The 19756-nt window shown below is 43.9% G+C and overlaps 1 protein-coding gene across 2 annotated transcripts in view; it reads left to right on the top strand.

Annotated features, from left to right (window-relative positions):
- The window catches only part of AARS2 (alanyl-tRNA synthetase 2, mitochondrial), a 1016815-nt gene that overhangs the window by 320878 nt on the left and 676181 nt on the right, over positions 1–19756 (top strand). For both annotated transcript variants that reach the window (XM_044060935.1, XM_044060942.1), the window contains one exon: positions 8785–8823. In XM_044060935.1, coding sequence (XP_043916870.1) covers positions 8785–8823 — 39 coding nt within the window. The remainder of the gene's footprint in view (positions 1–8784; positions 8824–19756) is intronic.

Here is a 19756-nt window from a genome sequence, read left to right as displayed (position 1 = left end):
CAGCTTTCTAGCACACGCCTGAAGGGTTTGGGCCAAAAGTGACTGGTATTCGTAACTATTCATAATTCCCTCCACTTTGACTAAAGCATCGGCTCCAGCTGAAGAAAAGCAACCCCAAAGCATGATACTGCCACTCCCATGCTTCACCCCGGTGATGGTGTTCTTTTGGTGATGCAAAGTGTTGCTTTTGTGCCAAATGTACCTTTTGGAATTGTGGCCAAAAAGTTCAACCTTGGTCTCATCAGACCATAACACATTTTCTCAAATGCTTTTGGGAGACTTGATGTGTTGTTTTGTAAATTTTGCTGGGCCTGGTTGTTTTTCTGTATAAGAAAAAGATTCCATCTTGCAACCCTACCCTATAGGCCAGACATATGGAGAATGCGGGAGATTGTTGTTACATGTAGTGCACAATGTAGGTCTCTTGGCAGCCTCTCTGATCAGATTTTATTTTGTCTTCTCATCAATTTTGGAGGGTCGTCCAGTTCTTTGCAACGTAACTGTTGTATCATATTTTCTCCACTTTTTGATGACTCTCTTCACTATGTTCCATGGTATATCCAATGCTGTGGAAATTTTTTTGTACCCATCTCCTAACTGATACCTTTCAAGAATGAGATCCCTTTGATGCTTTGTAAGCTCTCTGCGAACCATGGCATCTGATGTTGTAAACCTTTATTCATTACTTACTGTTAGGACTTTGATTCTGTTCTTGGAACCGACACGGCCATTACCAAGCTCGTGCCAGCCAAAAACTCTCAGCTAAGACCTTACCACAATGCCCCTCTCATAGTCTCTTCAGATCTCATTTGCCGTTTTCCTCATCAGACGTGCCAAGCCTTTTCTCAGCTAAGTGTTAGCTTTTTGTGTTTTTTTCTCGATTCTAGTATGTTGTAAGACAGTTTTTTTCTTGTCATCCTTTTCTATCTCTACTTTATTCTTTCCTGACTAAGCCCTACCCACTACCTTTGGTAGTTCTTCATACCATCATTGGTACTATCTCCCTGCCTTAGTAGGTCCTCTCTTACCTTTGGTATTTCTTAGTACCATTGTTGGTACTCTTTCCACTTATCTGAAAAAAAAAAAAAAAGTGGTTTCTGTTGTCTTGTTGTTAGTTATTTAGTTTTGTTGTGTGGTTAGTGTGGTATACTCTCTATTATGGTGGATAAAACCAAGCTTAGTTTCAAACAATGTGATGTGTGGGCATAAGTTGCCCAATTCTGATGGTCACGCCCAGTATGTTTACTGTTTGGGTGTTGACCACCTTAATGTTTCTTATGACATTTGTTCTAGCTTCAGCAACCCATACGTTGGCTGAACACAAGAGCAAACTTATCCTTAAGGGTATGGAGGCTGTATCTGTGGCGGAGATCTCACCAGCTCCTAAGCATAAAGACTTTAAAAGACATGAGCAGAATTGGAGTCTTTCAGTTCCAACATCCCCATCGGAACTGAGTCAACACCAGGCTTCTCCCACGCTGCTGGCACAGACAACTTTGGCAGTAGTGTCCTTGTCTTCTCCCTTGGTGCTGTCTTTGATTTTGACTCAGACTCCTTCCACTGTACCGACCTCGGCACCATCTCCTATGGTGCCAACCTTGTTTGTGACAAAGGCCCCGACTACTGTGCCTGCATTGACACCTTCCCCGGCCACAGTGTCGATGGCTTACACTGCTCGTCTGGTAATGACACCTTCGGTTCCGAAGATCGAGCACCTTCCAAGAGCTAGATACTCTCATTCTTATGATCCCTTTTTGGGACAGCAATTTAGTCCCTTTCTTGAGAGACCAGACTCCCCATCGGCAGCATCTTTCAGGTCCACCAGGAGTATTTTGGAACAGGATGTAGTGAGGGTTGTGTACCAGCTTCTGGCAGCTAGAGGATTAACCACCCAGACCAGGTCTTCCCTCCCCCTTGGAGCATCTGGGCGCCAACAGCAGAGGCTTCCCTGTTGGCACAGATTACTCTTGGTGCCACAGTTCCTTTGGAACTTGGGTACTCTTGGAGCAGTGATTGGGCTATCGGCACCGTGACACCTAGTTCGGTTCCAATTATTTTCTGTGGCACTGTCTATGGCTCTCCTGGCAGCTGCCGGTCCTCTCAGAGCTCCTCACCTGGAGGCAGGCTCCCCTGGGTGGGGTGTGATCCCAGTTCGGAAGCTGTCCTTTTTGGTTTCGGGCTACCATCCCTCCTTGGTTGGGCCTGCTTTCTTATCTTCAACAGGCTCGCAGTTGACACCACTGGCATCGGAACCAGAACCCCTGTCTAGCTTGCAGCTGTCTCACCCTACTACTCTGGAACCTCAAGCACGGAAGCTACAAGGCTTGCCTTATCCAAGGGAACCCTCTCTCCAGAATCCTCCTCAGAAGATCCCACTGGGGAGCCACCCCTGAAGAAACTTTTCAAGAGGAAGCATCGTGATTCTCTGCAGAATCCATCACTGAAGACACTGATTGCGATGAGGGAGAAGGGTCCCCACAGTTTCCCCTGGAAGACGTCTCATTTGGAGACCTTCTTGAGATCCTCAAGGAGAGGGGAGACTGGAAGCCCTCCAACCCTTCGGAGGAATCTTTGTTCTTGCAGGCTTTTCTTGCTCAGCCATCTACATCCTGGGTTGACCCCACCTGCAGATGAGCTCATTCGACTTATTGTGCAATATGCCTGGAAGGCCCCGGACAAAATAGAACCCATCCCCTGGAGGCCAGATAAAATTTTGTCCACCCCGAAGACCAACCCAGTTGGTCCAAACAACTGGGAGTCGATTCCATGGTCATGGTGGCGGCCACCAAGAAGGAACTGATGGAAGATAGTTCCACTGTTCATCCCCTGAACAGGGAGTCTCTGGCTATGGACACACTGGGGAAGTGGACCTATGTTTCAGCGACCTTTGCCATCTGGTCGCTGAATTACCTGGCACACTTTACTCGCCTCCAGAGAGACATAATTTCTGAAATGTCTGCATCTTTGGCGGAGGTACTGCCTGAGGAGGTGCGTGATACTGTTGCCTCTTAGCTAGCTACCTGGAATCAGTCTCAAACTCCTCGATGCGCTTGATTTCTCACACTACTGAGGGGCCAGCTTGAGCAGCCGCATCGGGCATCATTATGAGATGACATGCTTGGATGAGTTTGTGTGACCTCGCAGACCCCTTTAAATCTTCCTTTGTCAATGCGCCTGTTGATGAGTCTTCCTTTTTTGGTCCCAAAGTAAGAGGTGCACTTTCACATCGAGAGAAGGACAGAAAGACCTTGTCTACTGTGGGCATACGTTTTTCCATCCTCCAGGGGTCCTACTCCAGGAATCAGAGGGGAGGAAAATTGTGGTTCAAGAAGTCCCAAGGATCTTTTCGTGACACTCGTGACGAGCAGTCCCCCTGGGATAGAGGGGACAACTCATTTGGAAGACTCCCCTTTCGGGGCAGAGGGGGTCCGTGTAACCACGGCGCTATAGATTCCTTCTCTGGTAGACCCTTCCAGCACTCCTGAACAGATTGCTTGCCTCTGGAAGCAGTCGGGCATTGATTATCCCTGCACCTACAGGCCTGGCAACTCATACCAGTGGATGCGTGGGTGCAGAGGATAATATCCAGAGGCTGTCATATCCTTTTCGACCTCACCCCCCAGACCTGTGAAATGAATCACTGATGTTCCACCCGGTCAGAGAGAAGTTGCTGCCTTAGAAATCAAAAAGCTGCTAAGAGAGTCATCCAACTGGCCCCGCCAGACCAGAGAGGATCCGGCTTTTACTCAAGGTTATTTTTAGTGCCAAAAAATGGTACTGGAGACCAATCCTGGATCTCAGTTTACTAAATTAATTCATCAAACCTCAAAAATTCTGGATGGTCACGGTACAGTCCATATTCCCCTTTCTGGGGAAGGACAACTGGATGTGCTCTATAGACCTCCAGGATGCATATTACCACATAAAGATGGACAAATGCTCACGGAGTTTTCTCCACTTCCGGCTGGGATCCAGTCATTACGCGTTCAGGGTACTGCCCTTTGGTCTTTCGACAGCCCCCAGAGTGTTCACCAAATTCTTGGCAGTCATAGTAGCTCATCTCAGACTACAAGGATTCCTGGTGTTTCCATATCTAGACGATTGGCTCCTTACCGCCACGTCCAGGAATCTTCTTATTCTCAGTCTCTTACACTCAAGGCCTTGCTCTTCGCCTAGGTATCCTGATCAACATGGACAAATCGCACATGTCTCCATCAAGAACATTGGAATTCATTGGAGCGATCTTTGACACAACATCTTGTCAAGCTTCCCTCCCTCCTCATAGGCTTTCAAAAATAAGAAACCAGATTCAAATCCTCCTCCCGCAGACATTTGTACCAGCACGCCTTGTACTACAACTATTGGGCTCTATGGCAGCAACCATTACCTTGGTACTACTGGCGAGGTTGCACATGAGACTATTGCAGTGGCTCCTCTCATCGCAATGGTTGATCTTAACTCACCCACTCGACCACATGATATGCCTTACAGATCTTTGCAAGAAACAAATGCTTTGGTGGATGAAGCCAGAAACAAATCTTTGGTGTCGACCATTCTGTCTCCCCCAGCCCAGGGCCATAGTGACCACGGATGCTTCCCTGTTAGTGTAGGGGGGCATTTCCAGGGAAAGACAGTCCAAGGCACCTGGTCCTCCATGGAAGCCAATTTGCACATAAATGTCCTGGAACTGAGGGCAGTTCTCTTAGCGTTTCAAGTGTTCCACACATCTCTTCCTTCCGGGACCATTGCAATTCAATCAGACAACGTGTCAGTCATCTGGTATATCAGCAAACAAGGCGGAACCAGGTCTTACCCCCCTGTGTCAGGAAGCCATGAGAATTTGGCATTGGGCGATGGCTTCCAACCGCTTTCTCATAGCAACGCACATTCCCGGGAGTTTGTCTTATTGTGGATAATCTGAGCAGGAACATTCTGATGCCTCATGAGTGGTCCCTCAATCCTATAATAGCAGATCAGATCTTCCGCCATTGGGGCAGGCTTTGCTGTGACCTGTTTGCTTCTCCCCTAAACAGCAAATGCACAAGCTATTTTGCCCTCATCCCCCCTCAGGGGTAGTCACCGAGGGATGCTCTGACGCATGATTGGCCTCCAGGTCTGCTGTATGCCTTTCCCTCATTTCCCCTCATCCTGAAATTCCTCCAGAAACTCAAAGGTTGAGAAGCAAAGTGATCCTCATTGGCCTCGTTAAATCTGGTTCCCTTTCCTATGGCTTCATCTGATTCACAGCCCGTGGATCCTGGATCAGTCCCAAGGTCTGCTGTCTCATCCTCCGGGACTGATTCACCCCAATCTCCACAGCCTCAAGCTTACAGCTTGGTTTCTCCACTTCCGTTGATTACCAGGCTACTGGATATTTCATCCCCTGTTTGCAAGATTCTTCTGGCTTCGCACAAACCTTCCAACAGAAAAATGTATTCTAGTAAGTGGACTAGGTTGTCTAGATGGGCCAAAGAACACGACATAGATCCCTTTTCCATGCCTATTTAGAAGATCCTACAATACCTGACTACCCTTTTGCATGCAGGAGCTTCAGCATTGGCAATTACAGTGCATTTAGCAGCTACTGCAAATTTTCACAATGGAATTGATAATTCATCTGTTATGTCACATCGACTGTGTAAGACCTTCATGAAAGGAGTATTACATATTAAACCTCCGGTCAAGCCTCCTATAGAGCCATGAGACTTGACTTTGTTGCTTCAGTCGTTAACAAGTTCTTCCTTCGAGCCTTCTGACTCCTGTGATATAAAAATTTTTGTCTTGGAAAACTCTGCTTCTAGTAGCCCTTACCTCAGTGAGAAGAGTATCTGAGTTGCAGGCCTTGAGTGTCAAGAGACCTTATTTGATTTTTCATAGGGAAAGAGTGTCCCTACGTACTGACTCCTCCTTTTTGCCCAAGGTCATTTCTGTTTTTTACGTTAATCAATCTATTGACCTGCCGGTTTTCTTTCCTCACGATTCAAATAGAGGGGAATACCTTCTGCATACCCTCCATGTTCATAGGCAACTTCGTTTCTACTTGGACAAAACTAAATCTTTCAGGAAAACGGATCAATTGTTTGTGGCCTTTGCAGGACCCAGATTGGGTAAGCCTGTCTCCAAAATGACTTTATCCTCTTGGTCCAGAAATGCCATTACTTTCATCTACCATCAGAACAAAGTGTCCTTACCTTCCAGAATAAAGGCTCACTCTACTAGATTGATGGCTACTTCATTGGCCTTTCATTCCAGAGCCTCTATGGATGATATCTGTGCAGCAGCCACTTGGGGCAAGACCTCATATCTTTATCACTCATTACAAATTGGATTTGGCCTCCAGGGGATGAGCATCTTTTGGTTCTGTGGTGCTCAGGAATGTCCTTCCTTAGGGCCACCCATGACTCAAGTAGATGGGGACTCGGTCATCACATTAAGGAATGAATAAAGATTTACATCATCAGATAAAGAAGTTATGTCTTACCATAACGTTCCATCGGTGTTGTAGATCTTTATTCATTCATTACTTCCCGCCATCCGTCCTCCTGCCTGGACTCCTGGTGGACTTTAGGATTTTATTTTAGTTAAGGTATCTGCTCAGACAGAGCCTCCTACTATCACTATTATTACTTCTATACTATAATGGTGGACAAACTCGATCTGAAGAGACTATGAGAGGGGCATTGTGGGTGGGTCTTAGCTGAGAGTTTTTCGCTGGCGCAAGCTTGGTAACGGCCATGTCTGTTCAGAGGACTGAACCGAAGTCCTAACATTAATGAATGAATAAAGATCTACAACACAGATGGAACGTTGTGGTAAGACTTAACTTCTTTTTTTGCTGTAGCAGGCAAACTGAGTAAATGTCAGGAAAATCCTACTAGGACAGCTGAACTTTATTTGGAGTTAGTCAGAGTCTCTTTAATTAATGGCAGGTGTGTACCCAAGAAGACTGAATGTTGTGTCTTTCGGCTTATCCCGGTTAGGGGTCGCCACAGCGGAACTCCGGTCTGCTAATGTTTGGTAGTGGATTTTTACGTGTCGAGTTACCAGCCCTGACACACAACCTTCAACGAAGGCACGCCCATTCACGCATGCCTCCACACGGAAGACGCTCTAGCTGAGAATCGAATGCGACAAATGCTGTAATTAAATCAAAAGGTGCTTCAACAAAGTAGTAGTTTAAGGGTGTGGACACTTATGCAACCAGCTTATTGTACGTTTTTTATTTTTTATATTTTTCCCCTAACAGATTTGTTTTTCAATTGCATTGTACAGGTTATATGTTACATTAAAGGTGGGAAAAGTTTTGAAATGATTTATCGTGGTCTCATTTTTTTTATGTCATAAAAACCTGGCATTTTAACAGGGGTGTGTACACTTCTTATATCCACTGTACATAGACTGTTTTTTTACAATAGAAGTTACTATATCTCCCTATAGAATCTCTAAATTTAGTAAAAATGACTTATTTAGTCTGTTGGAGATGCAGCGAAGATGTAAAAGCTGACTGGACACACATTTATGGATTGTAAAAAATTAAATGTGCATTGGGAAGAGATAAGTATGTTTTTTAAGGGGTTGTGGTCTGATAATTGTTTTTAGCTAGATCAGTGATACTAATGAATGCTCCACTTCTATCTGTAAAAGCCAAGCAACAAAAATTGTTCTGGAGTCTCCAGGCAGTAGCTAGAAAAATTATTACAAAAAAATGGAAATTGAACTCAGTTCCTACATTTAAATAATTTTAAAATTTAGCAGCAATACTTATGTAAAACCGATAAATAAGTGATTAGAATAAGATCTATAAACCATGCTGTACTAAACCTTTTAGTGGTTGGAATAGCCTCAAAAAGTTGCTGTTGAAATACCAAGATTCTTAATGTGTTAATTGTATAAGATTACCTTGATGATTCAATGTATTCCTAAAATTACATAACAGTATGTGATATTGAATTTCTCTCTTTCTGTGTATATATTGTAAATATGTTAAAATTAATATTTTCTGGGGAAAAAAATTCCAAGTTTAAGAGTCAGTATCTGCGGTGTCAAGGGATAAACCCTGACCGTTGCCCAGATGACTGGAATTGACTTGGGTGACTGGTAAAACTTGCAGGGGAGGATGGACATGCTTATCTTAGCGGGGTTCGTAGCAGAGCAGAGCCCCCCACATACATCACAAAATCCCAAGTATGTGAACTGTGGGTGAGTGGCTTGTTAACCCCCAGCTGGGTGGTAGCCTTCAAAGTGGGTATGCTGGGGACTGCAGTCATATGCAGAAGGCATTGTGGGCCCCTGTGGTGACATGGATCAAATAAATATCCATTCATATAGGCATGGTATTATGCTAGTGCAAAATAAACTCCTCATAACCAGGATCCTGATAAGGGCACAAAGCACCTTCATGTTGGCCTGAATTATGGCTCCCACCATTCAGCTCTTGCCCTGGTACTGGGTAAAATCTCCCAGTAAGAGAATAAACGGGCCATGTCCAGTTGGGGGAAATCTCAGTTGGTTGATAGGCATGGTGGCAAAAATAATTAGAAGAAAATATTTTCATGTGTGTTTACCCAATTGGAGACTTTTCATTTCTTGAACTTGAGCAAAATATTGCTTGCTGATTGTGTGCCATACTAGCATTTCTCATTTATGTACAAGCATGTCTTTTGTATCGAAGTACTAGACTTGGGTTGACTAATGACCTTGACCTTGTCGTATTTGCTGCAGTTTCATGGCTGTTATTAACTTTTCCTCTTTTATAGGATAACATTTCCTGTTCTTCTTTGACAGGGAGATGCATATCCTGAACTGAAACGAGATGTGAATTTGGTAAGTATCTTTGCACTTACTTAATTACTTTTCAAATATTTTTGCCCACTCCCACGCACCTGATCATCAGCTGTTTCCCAGAATCTTTCATTGCTCACTAGATCTACTGAACTTGACTAGCTTCCCCTGGACTTTCTCCAGACCATGTTCTGCAATAGTGAGGAGACTGATGCATCTTGGGGAAGCATCATGTATGCTAACTAGGATTTTTTTTTGTTGCATCCTAAGTTCCCATGTGCAATGGATGTTCTGGCATATTATTCCACTCCTACTGTGACTTAGCCCATGCTGTGCCTTCCTGAGGACAGTGTTCCCCTGCACAGCCCTGACCTCTGATAGAGATTAACCATGAGATGCTGTCACCCCCCCCCCCCCCCACACACACACACACACAGGTTGCGGATGCCTATCCTCTTTTGAGAATGCTTCAGATGCCCGAGTTGTTTTTTAAACCTTTGACTATGGCCCAGGTGACTCAGGTTCATAATTTTACACCACAGCGGTGGCTTAATTTGATAAGTAGCTTTGATGTTACATATTGAAAATTGTGTTTACCTAATTCTTTGTACAACTAATGTCTGGATTGTGTAAAAAGTGCTCTCTGAGTATATGAAGGTAATTAAGAATGTGATAGTGTTCAATCTCGCCGTTTGTTCTTACACATGGGTTCGGAGCCGATCCTCGGCTCCGTGCCGGCCTCTTGCAAGCTCTGCATCGAGAAGAAGCTCGAGACAATCTAATACCCACAATCCCCCTCTGCCTTTACCTCAGATCTAGTTTGCCGCTGCTGCATTCGCATCGTTGGGAGCTAGCTCGAGGGTTTTCTAAGCTAAGATATAACTTTTTGTTGTATTTTACTGAGAATTTTATTTAACTTAATATTGTTAGTATTACCTGGTGTGATTGTGTTCTGGTTCCGTAGTTCTTTGGTACCGTTAACCCTTTTATCGGTATTTTTGTACCGGGCCTACACCCTTACCATATACTGCTATATTGAGTCAAATTTACCTGATTGTGACTAACGGATTTGACATTTACCTGATTGTGACATTTACCTGATTGTGACTATTTTACCCGGATTTGACTGTGTTTTTGTTTCTAGACTTGTTTTTTACCTACAATGTCTGAGAAGGCAAAGTCTGGTTTCAAGCGTTGTCAGTGTGGCCAAAAAATGTCGGTCACTGACAACCATAGTTCCTGTGTCTACTGCCTTGGCCCTCTCCACTTACAAGAGGATTGCTCCATTTGTCACTCTTTCAGTGGGAGGGTCATGACAGATAGCGCAGGAAACTAATGGACAGGGGTCTGTTGAAACCAGCTTTCCAAGAGGCTTTGGATGCTTCTGACCAGGCATCAAGTCCTCTAAGGAATCGAAGACATCGGAGCCCAAGTCATCGGCTCCGAGCTCTTCTTCAAAGGTTAGATCACCGGTTCCACAGACTTCGGGCCGAGTGTTCAACTGGTGTCGGTTCCTGAGCCTCGAGTCTTGGAACCGTGATGGAGCTCCCTCCTTCGCCATATTGAGGTCGGCTCCGTCTTGGTTCCTTCGACCCGTTCCTCCTCTAAACTTTCGGATGTCGATGTGGATCGTGTGGTGCAGAAGCTGCTGGAGCATTCGCCCTCTCTAAACTTATTTCGTTTCCATCCAGCTGGTGTCGAAACTTGAAGGCCTTCCTGTATCTCCATCCATTCCTCCTCCGAGACCGATTCAGTCTTGGAGCCGGAAGAGGCTGATCTGCTGATTGTGGAGCCCTCGGGTCCAGAACCGTCCTTTCTCGGTCTGTTCCTCACCTCGACTCCGTCGGACCGGTACCGGAGTCTCGGAGCCGACGGTCTGTTCTTGGTTCCGGGGCCGAGTCGAACTGGCGTGTCGGTTCCGACTCTCCCCTCGGGTCTCGCACGGATCGATTCGGCTCCGTCCTCGGGTCAATGCCTTCGTGCCCGTGTCGGGATTCTTCCCATTTCTTCGAGCCGGAGATTCTTCGATGCGGGACCGGGGCGTTCGACCTGATGAGGAAGGTGTTGTCTACCCAGACAACCACATCAGTGGAAGCAGTTTCTCCTCCCCATAAAGGGCCTTTGTCTTCATCTGCACCCACGGCCACATCCAAGCGTCGGGCACCAGTGTCTCAGCCACCCCTGGAGGGTGCCACCTCTTCCTCTGAGGCTTCTTCGGATGCTCCCCGAGGAAGTCCCTAGGAAGAGACTGTGTAAGAGGAGACACTTGGATTCTCCACAAGAATCCATAACATCTGATACTGACTTAGATGAGTCAGAAGGGTCCCCTAAGTCACCTTCAGAAGATGTCTCTTTTTCAGACATTTTGGAGATCCTGAAGCAGAGAGGTGACTGGCAGTCCCTTCCCCCTTCTGAGGATGAGTCAGTTCTGCTGAAGGCATTTGGTGCTCGCCCTTCCTCCTCCTGGGTCACTCCGCCCTTCGACGAACTAATGGAACTTATTGCTCGAAGGGCGTGGGAGGCTCCTGACACAGTGGAACCTGTTCCTAGGAAACCGAACAAGTACATCACAGCACCTCAAGATAAGTCCTACCTTACTAAAGGAGTTCCAGTAGACGCTATGGTGGTGGCTGCAGCCACGAAAAGGAGATGTCGGAGTCTTCTTCGTCTGTCCATCCGCCTAATAAAGATTCTAGAACGATGGATAGATATGGGAAGCGCATTTTTAGTTCAGCGGCTTTTTCCATGCGGTCCCTGAACTATTTGACCCATTTTACACGTCTGCAGAGGGATCTAGTCAAAGAGTTGGGAGATACCCTCCAGGGTTCTACAGATGCAGCTGTCTCAGAGAAAGTGACAGCGCAACTTAATACCCTAACATCGATTGTTAACTCGTCCATGAGGCTGATTTCCTCGCGGCGAAGGTTCGAGTAGGGCAGCAGCTTCAGCGATTGCTCTTCGTAGACAATCCTGGATGCGCCTATGCTCCTTTGCGGAAGCCTTCAAGTCTTCCTTTACAACGCCCCATTTGACGGTGCCACTCTTTTGGCCCCAAGGTAAAGGAGACCCTTACCGGTGTGAACAAGAGGGAAAGACTCTGTCTGCTGTCGGAGTCCGTTTTCCACCCCAACCAGACCGTACCCCAAAGGGCAACGCGGTGGGAAAATGTGGTTTCGAAACAAAATCAAGGGTCTTTCCCGGGCACACAGGGTGATGCCCCTCTAGAGGCAGAGGAGGGGCAGAGGTGGAAGACGCCGCCCTGGCAGCAGAGGGGTCCGCAACATCAAGGTGACAGGGATACACTCCCTGGTAAACCTTTCCAGCACTCCTGAGAGGAGGCCCGACTGTCCTGCTCTGGAGGCAGTCGGGGTCGCTTAGCCTTTACCCTCAGGCCTGGCAAGATATAACTACAGACAATTGGGTAAAAGCGTAGTTACCAGAGGTTACACCATACCCTTTCTATCTTATCCCATTCCAAAGAAAAGACTCCCAGATGTACCGCCCCATCTGCGAGAGCCAGCAGCTTTAGAAATTTCAAAGTTGTTAGACAAAGAGTCATCCAGCCAGTCCCAGCGGACCAGCAAGGATTCGGGACTTACTCAAGGTTCTTTTAGTTCCAAAGAAAACAGGGGACTGGAGGCCCATTCTAGACCTGAGTTACCTCAATACTTTCGTCAAGAAAGAAAAGTTCAATGGTCACGCTTCAGTCGATCCTTCCATTTCTACAGAAGGACGAGTGGATGTGCTCAATAGATCTAGAGGATGCATACTACCACATCAAAATGGCCAGGGCATCCAGAGATCATTTGCGCTTCCGGCTGGGAGCCAGTCACTTTCAATTTCGAGCCCTGCCCTTTGGTCTGACCTCAGCCCCCAGGGTCTTCACCAAATGCATGGCAGTGGTAGCGTCTCACTTGAGACGTCAGGGATTCCAGGTGTTTCCGTATCTGGACGACTGGCTCCTTTCAGCCACCACCCGGCGTCAACTACTGCAGGCCAGAGACTATGTTCTTCAACTGTGTATTCACCTAGGTATCTCCGTAAATTTCGGAAAATCCTTACTTCAGCCATCACAAAATATCTTGTTCATAGGAGCAGAGTTAAACACACGGCAATTAATTCTGAGGCTTCCCACAGAAAGGATAGTATCGCTGCAGACTCACATACGTCTTCTGCTCTTGTCAAGGAAATCTCCTGCAAAACTAGTTCTGAAGGTGTTGGGCCTCATGTCAGCCTCCCTTATTGCAATTCCCCTGGGAAGGCTGCACATGAGAGTTCTACAATGGCTACTGTTTGCTCAATGGTCATTTCAACAGCTACCTCTAACACGAGATTCTCATAACAAAGACTTGCAAAACGCACCTAAACTGTTGGCGCCAAGGCTGCACCCTTCCCCAGGCGAGGCCGTTTGTGCTACCCACGCCTACAGTTACGGTGACCACGGACGCTTCCCTGATAGGGTGGGGGGGCATCTTTCAGGGACAGACAGTCCAAGGCAAATGGACCAATTTGGAGTACAATCTGCACATCAATGTACTAGAGTTGAGGGCAGTGTTTCTAGCGTTGCAACACTTTGCTCCCCTTCTTCCTCTAGGGACTATTGCAGTTCAGACGGACAACATGTCGGTAGTCTGGTACATAAACAAACAAGGGGAACCAGGTCCTATCAACTATGCAGAGAGGCCATGAGAATTTGGCAGTGGGCAGAGTCCACGGGTCGCTTTCTAATAGCAACGCACATCCCGGGTCATCCAACGTCATAGCCGACAAGCTGAGCAGAGCAATTCTGCTACCACACGAGTGGTCTCTGAAACAGTCAGTGGCGAAAAGGATTTTTCGCACATGGGGCCAGCCTTCCTGCGACCTGTTTGCGTCTCCAATGAACGCCAAATGCAGGAGCTACTTTGCCCTATTACCCCTCCAGGGAAGTCCCCAGGGATGCACTGGTTTACGATTGGCCCCGGGACTCCTGTACGCATTTCCTCCATTTCCTCTGATACCGAAATTTCTCCAGAAAGCCAGGAACCTTCACAGGACGATAATTCTCATTGCTCCATTCTGGCCTCGTCAAATTTGGTTTCCCTCCCTGAAAACTCACTGCATTCGGGGACCCTGGATTCTGGACCCAGAGCCGGATCTGTTGACTCACTCGTCAGGGGTTCCCCATCCCGCGCTCCTGTCACTCCATCTAGCAGCTTGGCTGCTCCAATTCCAACTTAGCCAGGTCTGATCTCTTGTCACCAGCAGTTCAGAATATATTAGTGGCTTCGCATAAGGCTTCCACTACTAAAACATATACTAGCAAATGGAAACGGTTTGTATTCTGGGCGAATACACACCACGTTGATCCCTTTACAGCTCCTTTGAATAAGATTTTAGAGTTCTTGACAGACTTATTTCATCAGGGTGCTTCTCCTGCTACTCTAAGAGTTCAATTGGCTGCCATTTCGAATTTCCATGTGGAAGAGTGTGGAGCTCCTATTCACAGACTTTGTAAAGCCTTTTTAAAAGGAGTTTTTCATATTAGACCTCCGGTCAGATCTCCTACGTCACCTTGGAGTCTAAACTTGTTACTATCTAAATTAATGTTGCCCCCCTTTGAACCTGCCTCTTCTTGCCCATTAAAATTTTTGTCCTGGAAAACTCTCTTTCTGGTAGCCATTACTTCTGCTAGACGAGTGTCTGAACTTCAGGCTCTCTCCATCAAGCACCCTTATCTAATCTTTCACTCTGACAGAGTTTCTCTTCGTACCAATTCATCCTTCCTCCCTAAAGTGTGTTCTATTAACAACATTAATCAGTCCATTGAATTACCCACTTTCTTCAAAAACCACTCCAACAAAATGGAGTATATGTTGCACAAATTGGATGTTCACAGACACCTAAGGTTTTATTTGGATAGAACAAAAGATCACAGGAAAACAGATCAACTCTTTGTGGCCTTTGCTGATAGCAGGAAAGGACTTGCAGTTACCAAAGAACTCTTTCAAAGTGGTTATCTGATTGTATAATCTATGTATACGATTCTGCAAATCAACCCCTTCTAAACAAACCCAAGGGACATTTCACAAGATCAATATCTACGTCTTTGGCTCATGCAGCTCGCCTACCTCTGGATGCTATTTGTGCGGCTGCTACCTGGTCTAAGCCACATACATTTATTTCTCATTATAAAGTAGATAAGGTTTCTAGGGACAGAGCAACCTTTGGTTCCACTGTGCTCAAGAACGTCCTCCCGTGAGTTCCTCAGGATTTAGGAGCTAGGGCGCTACCCATGTGTAAGAACAAAGCGAGATTGAACACTATCACATATAGAAGTTATGTACTTACCATAACGTTCCATGTGGAGTGTTCATCTCGCTTTGTTCTTACAGTCCCACCCTCCCACCCTTAGGAGGAACGTTCTTTGATGCCTGGCCAGAAGCATTTTACTACTGTCTTTATTCTCTGTACATAGTTGGTATACACATATACTTATATGTGTCTGTTATGTATATATAGATGTATGGCATGAATGTACTGTTATGTAGATTGGTTTGCTTGCAAACTAGATCTGAGGTAAAGGCAGAGGGGGATTGTGGGTATTAGATTGTCTCGAGCTTCTTCTCGATGCAGAGCTTGCAAGAGGCTGGCACGGAGCCGAGGATCGGCTCCGAACCCATGTGTAAGAACAAAGGCGAGATGAACACTCCACATGGAACGTTATGGTAAGTACATAACTTCTATTTCTTGCATCTGTAAGACATGTTGCTATAATATGCATACCTATGGTTTACATCAAAGAAAAGCTGTAGCAGTTTAATTTGCCTTTTTTCAATTATAAATATTTTTCCAGAATTTAAAAAAATTTGGCAAAGACTTGCAGGCAAATAGAATTTACCATTATGTAATAAAAATTCACTGTGAAATGCAATGTCCAGTTTTGCTCAGTTTAGGTTCCGTTTAGGTGAGCTGGAGGATCGACAGTGAGCTTCAAGCTTAAGTATGTGAAAAGCTTCCAAAATGCAAGTTGTGATTATTTATTAATTGCACCTGAAATGTTCTTGTTCAGTTTTCTAGAAGCTCAGTAAGCAGCAGAACCCTAACATGAAGTATAAAAAATGTATTCCTGTTTTTTTTTTTTTTTTTTGTGGGGTATTTATCAAAAAGAGTTCCCCAGTAACTTGGCAACATTTTTCTCAGTATGAAAACAGTCTCGGGTCTCCCTCACTGAAATGATCTGGCCTAGTGAGACTAACCCAGTCAACAAAGTGTAAGTAAATAAAAATAGTGTAGTAATATCTTACTCAACATGCAATTATTATTTTAAAATGTTGTTGCAGTAGTACTGCCTATAGCTGATTGCTTCTGTATCTTTAGTCAAATGAGTGAGTGAGGTGATATTAGTCAGCAGCTCTCTTCTATATGACCCTGCCTTTCGAGCATGTGGCATGCTTATCCTCATATGGATTCTGAATTTGATATATACCATTTGTGTTAATAACTAGAACTTTTGACTTGTACAGACATTCTGATTTCATTCAGTGCTTAACAGTCATCGCCTTTAGACTGGTAGAATTAAAGTTTTAAGTGGAAACATTACTTAAGTTGGAGAGCCAAAGTTCTGTGAGTTTATAGCACAGTTTTGTACCGAAAATGTGCATTAGGTCTTAGCACTCATAGCATATATGACTGTATTTTGTTTGAATAATTGCTGTGATTATGATAACCTTTGATGTGATAGTACACTAGCATATCGTTTCATTTATGTATTTTTTTGCATATTTTTTCTGTTCTCATTTGAATGTTAGCAGTCATCCAAGAGCTTGTTCCCTTCAACACTTTACTTTGGAGATTACAACAGAATAAGTTAGTAAATCTTAAATAATGTAGGTATAGAGGATTTTGCTTAATCTCAGAAAATGCTCAGCAGGTCAGCTAACCAGACTGTCAAGCTGAATGACAGCAACCTTAGAAATGGGAAGACCACATGCCTTTTGTTGGAGGGTGTGTGTGTGTGTGTGTGTGTGTGTGTATATCTATGTGTATATATATATATATATATATATATATATATATGTGTATATATATATATATATATATATATATATATATATATATATATATATATATGTGTGTGTGTATATATATATATATATATATATATATATATATATATATATATATATATAGGTTTGCTATCAAAATATGGAACGGCACTTGCGCAGAACTGGGATGGTCAAATGCATCTTTTCCAGTTTGTGTAATGACATTCTGAAAATGTTCGAGTGATCATTAGTGAATGGTAGTATACATTTGCTAATGCACATTTGAAGTTCTGATAACAGATCGCACCACAATAGGGATTGGGAAATTTACCCTTTTCCTCACTGTGGTGTGATCTTAGAGTATATAATTAGCAGGGGGTGTGGGGGGTGCAGGGGGCTTGCTCCACTGCAGAACTGTAAAAACTTGTACTGCTGACATATAATTCATATGGCAGCTTCAGCACAACTTCCTGAGGGTGTCTCACCTCCTGACATTCCAAATTTTTTTTGAATGTGGAAGTCGAGGAGATGATTTTCGACATTCCATAAAAATGAGATTGCCAGATTCGGAATGTATGTTCGATGAAGTGAATAGATTTTTTTGACTTTCAACTTTTTAACTTTTTGATAGTAATACATATATGTCTGTGTGTGTGTGTGTGTGTGTGTGTGTGTGTGTGTGTGTGTGTGTGTGTGTGTGTGTGTGTGTGTGTGTGTGTGTATATGTATATATATATATATATATATATATATATGTGTGTGTGTGTGTGTGTGTGCGCGCGTGCATTTATATATATATATATATATATATATATATATATATATATTTATATATATATATATATATGTATATCTATAGCTAGATATATAGATATATATATATATATATATATATATATATATATGTATGTATCTATAGCTAGATATATAGATATATACATATATATGTATGTATATATATATATAGTTGTATATAAATATTTGCAAGTGATGACGGAGTGATCATCTTGGAGCAGATTTGGAACAGGGAGAAGGGATCTGCAGCCAGGATATGCTGTCAGTGTCTCATTGTACTTTGTACATGTTGCAGATTTTTGCAACTTAATGTCTGATAGGGCTCCGTGTTGTAATTCCAAAATGCAGAAGTGTGAGCCCTGAAATTAAATACAAAAAAAAATGTATGGAAATATAGTAGAGTAGAAAATGTTCATCACTTTGCTCTTGAGCAATTCTCCCTGCACCCACTCAATGTGGGGGCAATCTCCCTACCCTTGCCTCCAAACTTTTATATTATATGTATATTTTACCAGCTCTGAGATCACAATACTTTGGAGAAAAGGGAATACTCAGATTTACATATAGTAAGTCTGCATTTTGATTTAATCAGTCTTGCTGTGCCAGGACTGGCACTAACAAGCCTTGAAATATCAGTTCATTGCTGTATAATAGCTTTATTTGTACTTATGTGGCTATAATTTCATGTTGTAATATGTTTTTATATTTATATCAGTAAGTCCACATACATTTTCTTTTCTGCTTGACAGTTTCATTCTGAAATAATTGCATTGCATAATTTTTTAGAAGCATCTCCTTAGGTAAACAGTTCTGCTGTAGCAAAGTCTCAGGGTACCTCAGAAGCTACTTTCTTGAGTCTTAGCTCCATCCATCCACAACCCCTTTTTCCCATTTTTGCACTTGCGGTTGGGGTTTCACTAAACAGTGACGATCATTTGGAGCCAAAGTTTACATCACTGGGTGGCTAGCCCTGCAGCGGTTTCTTTAGTCATAACTGTAGTGCCTTAAAAAAGCCAGTTCTTAAGAACAGCTTGGAAGTTTCTTCTTCCATCTGGGATGTTAAGTCTGATGATATGCCTTTAATACCAGGAACTGCAGTCAGTTAGGAAAGTATCAGGTCCTGTTTTCACTTTGTCTACATATTAAAGCTGTACAGTGATTCCTTGGTTTTACTCATGGTGATGTTACTTCTTAAAAAGCAAATAATCTTTTTAACAGTGGAAGATAGAATGATGCCACATAGATTTTTATGATCATTCATTGTGGCCTGTGTCCCCCTTCAGCATTAAGCCTCCATTTCCATATTGGCTAGTTTGTTCCTCTCATCCCCAGGCATCCTAGGACGGTGAAGGAAGTGAGAACTAGGAATCATGACCATCATTTACTAGGAACTGTTTTTCGTAAATGCTCCTAAAATTTCTTCCTGTTGGCTGGAAAGCATGTGCTTCACATGCTATTATAAAACCAGCATAAATGAGTGCTTTCTGATGGTTTGTCTGCACTAATTGTTGGCAACTGCTTCTTGAGTCCTGTATTGTCAAAATGAAAGTACCTAGCCATCTTTCTGGCAGGGTTGTGTCAACGATGCCCCCCCCCCCCCCAGCATAAGAAAACAGACACCAGCCATGCACTCATGTTTCTGCATGACTTATTCCAGATCCTGACAGCTAATAACCAACATTGAAATAGCAACAGATTTGTTTCTGCCATATTCTTGGAACTCTCAAAAGCATTTGATATGGTTTCTCACCCTATCCTAATAGATTCTCTAACTTCGTTAGCCTTTACCCCTAACACTATTGCTTGGTTTGATAATTACCTATCAGACCAACAACAAGCTGTCCAGTGGCAAGGAGCTCTATCCCCTTTACTCCCAACTACTGTTGGTGTACCTCAGGGTTCCATATTGGGTCCACTGCTCTTTTCTGTCTTTACCAATAACCTACATACCTCCATCCTGCAGGCCTCTCTAATACAGTATGCAGATGATTCCACCCTAATCTGCTTAGCCCCATCTCCTACCATCCTACACCACCTGGCTCAAGAATCCTTTGCCTCTGTAGAAAGGTGGATCACTAATATTCAACTCATCCTAAATCCTAATAAAACAAAACTACTACTTTCACTCCAAACAAAACAAAAACCTCTCCATT

Source organism: Protopterus annectens, chromosome 1.part0 (assembly GCF_019279795.1).
Source record: "Protopterus annectens isolate FY-2018-M chromosome 1.part0, PAN1.0, whole genome shotgun sequence".
Classification (NCBI taxonomy): domain Eukaryota; kingdom Metazoa; phylum Chordata; order Ceratodontiformes; family Protopteridae; genus Protopterus; species Protopterus annectens.
Note: the sequence above shows the minus strand (reverse complement) of the source record. Positions and strands in the feature narration are given on the sequence as shown.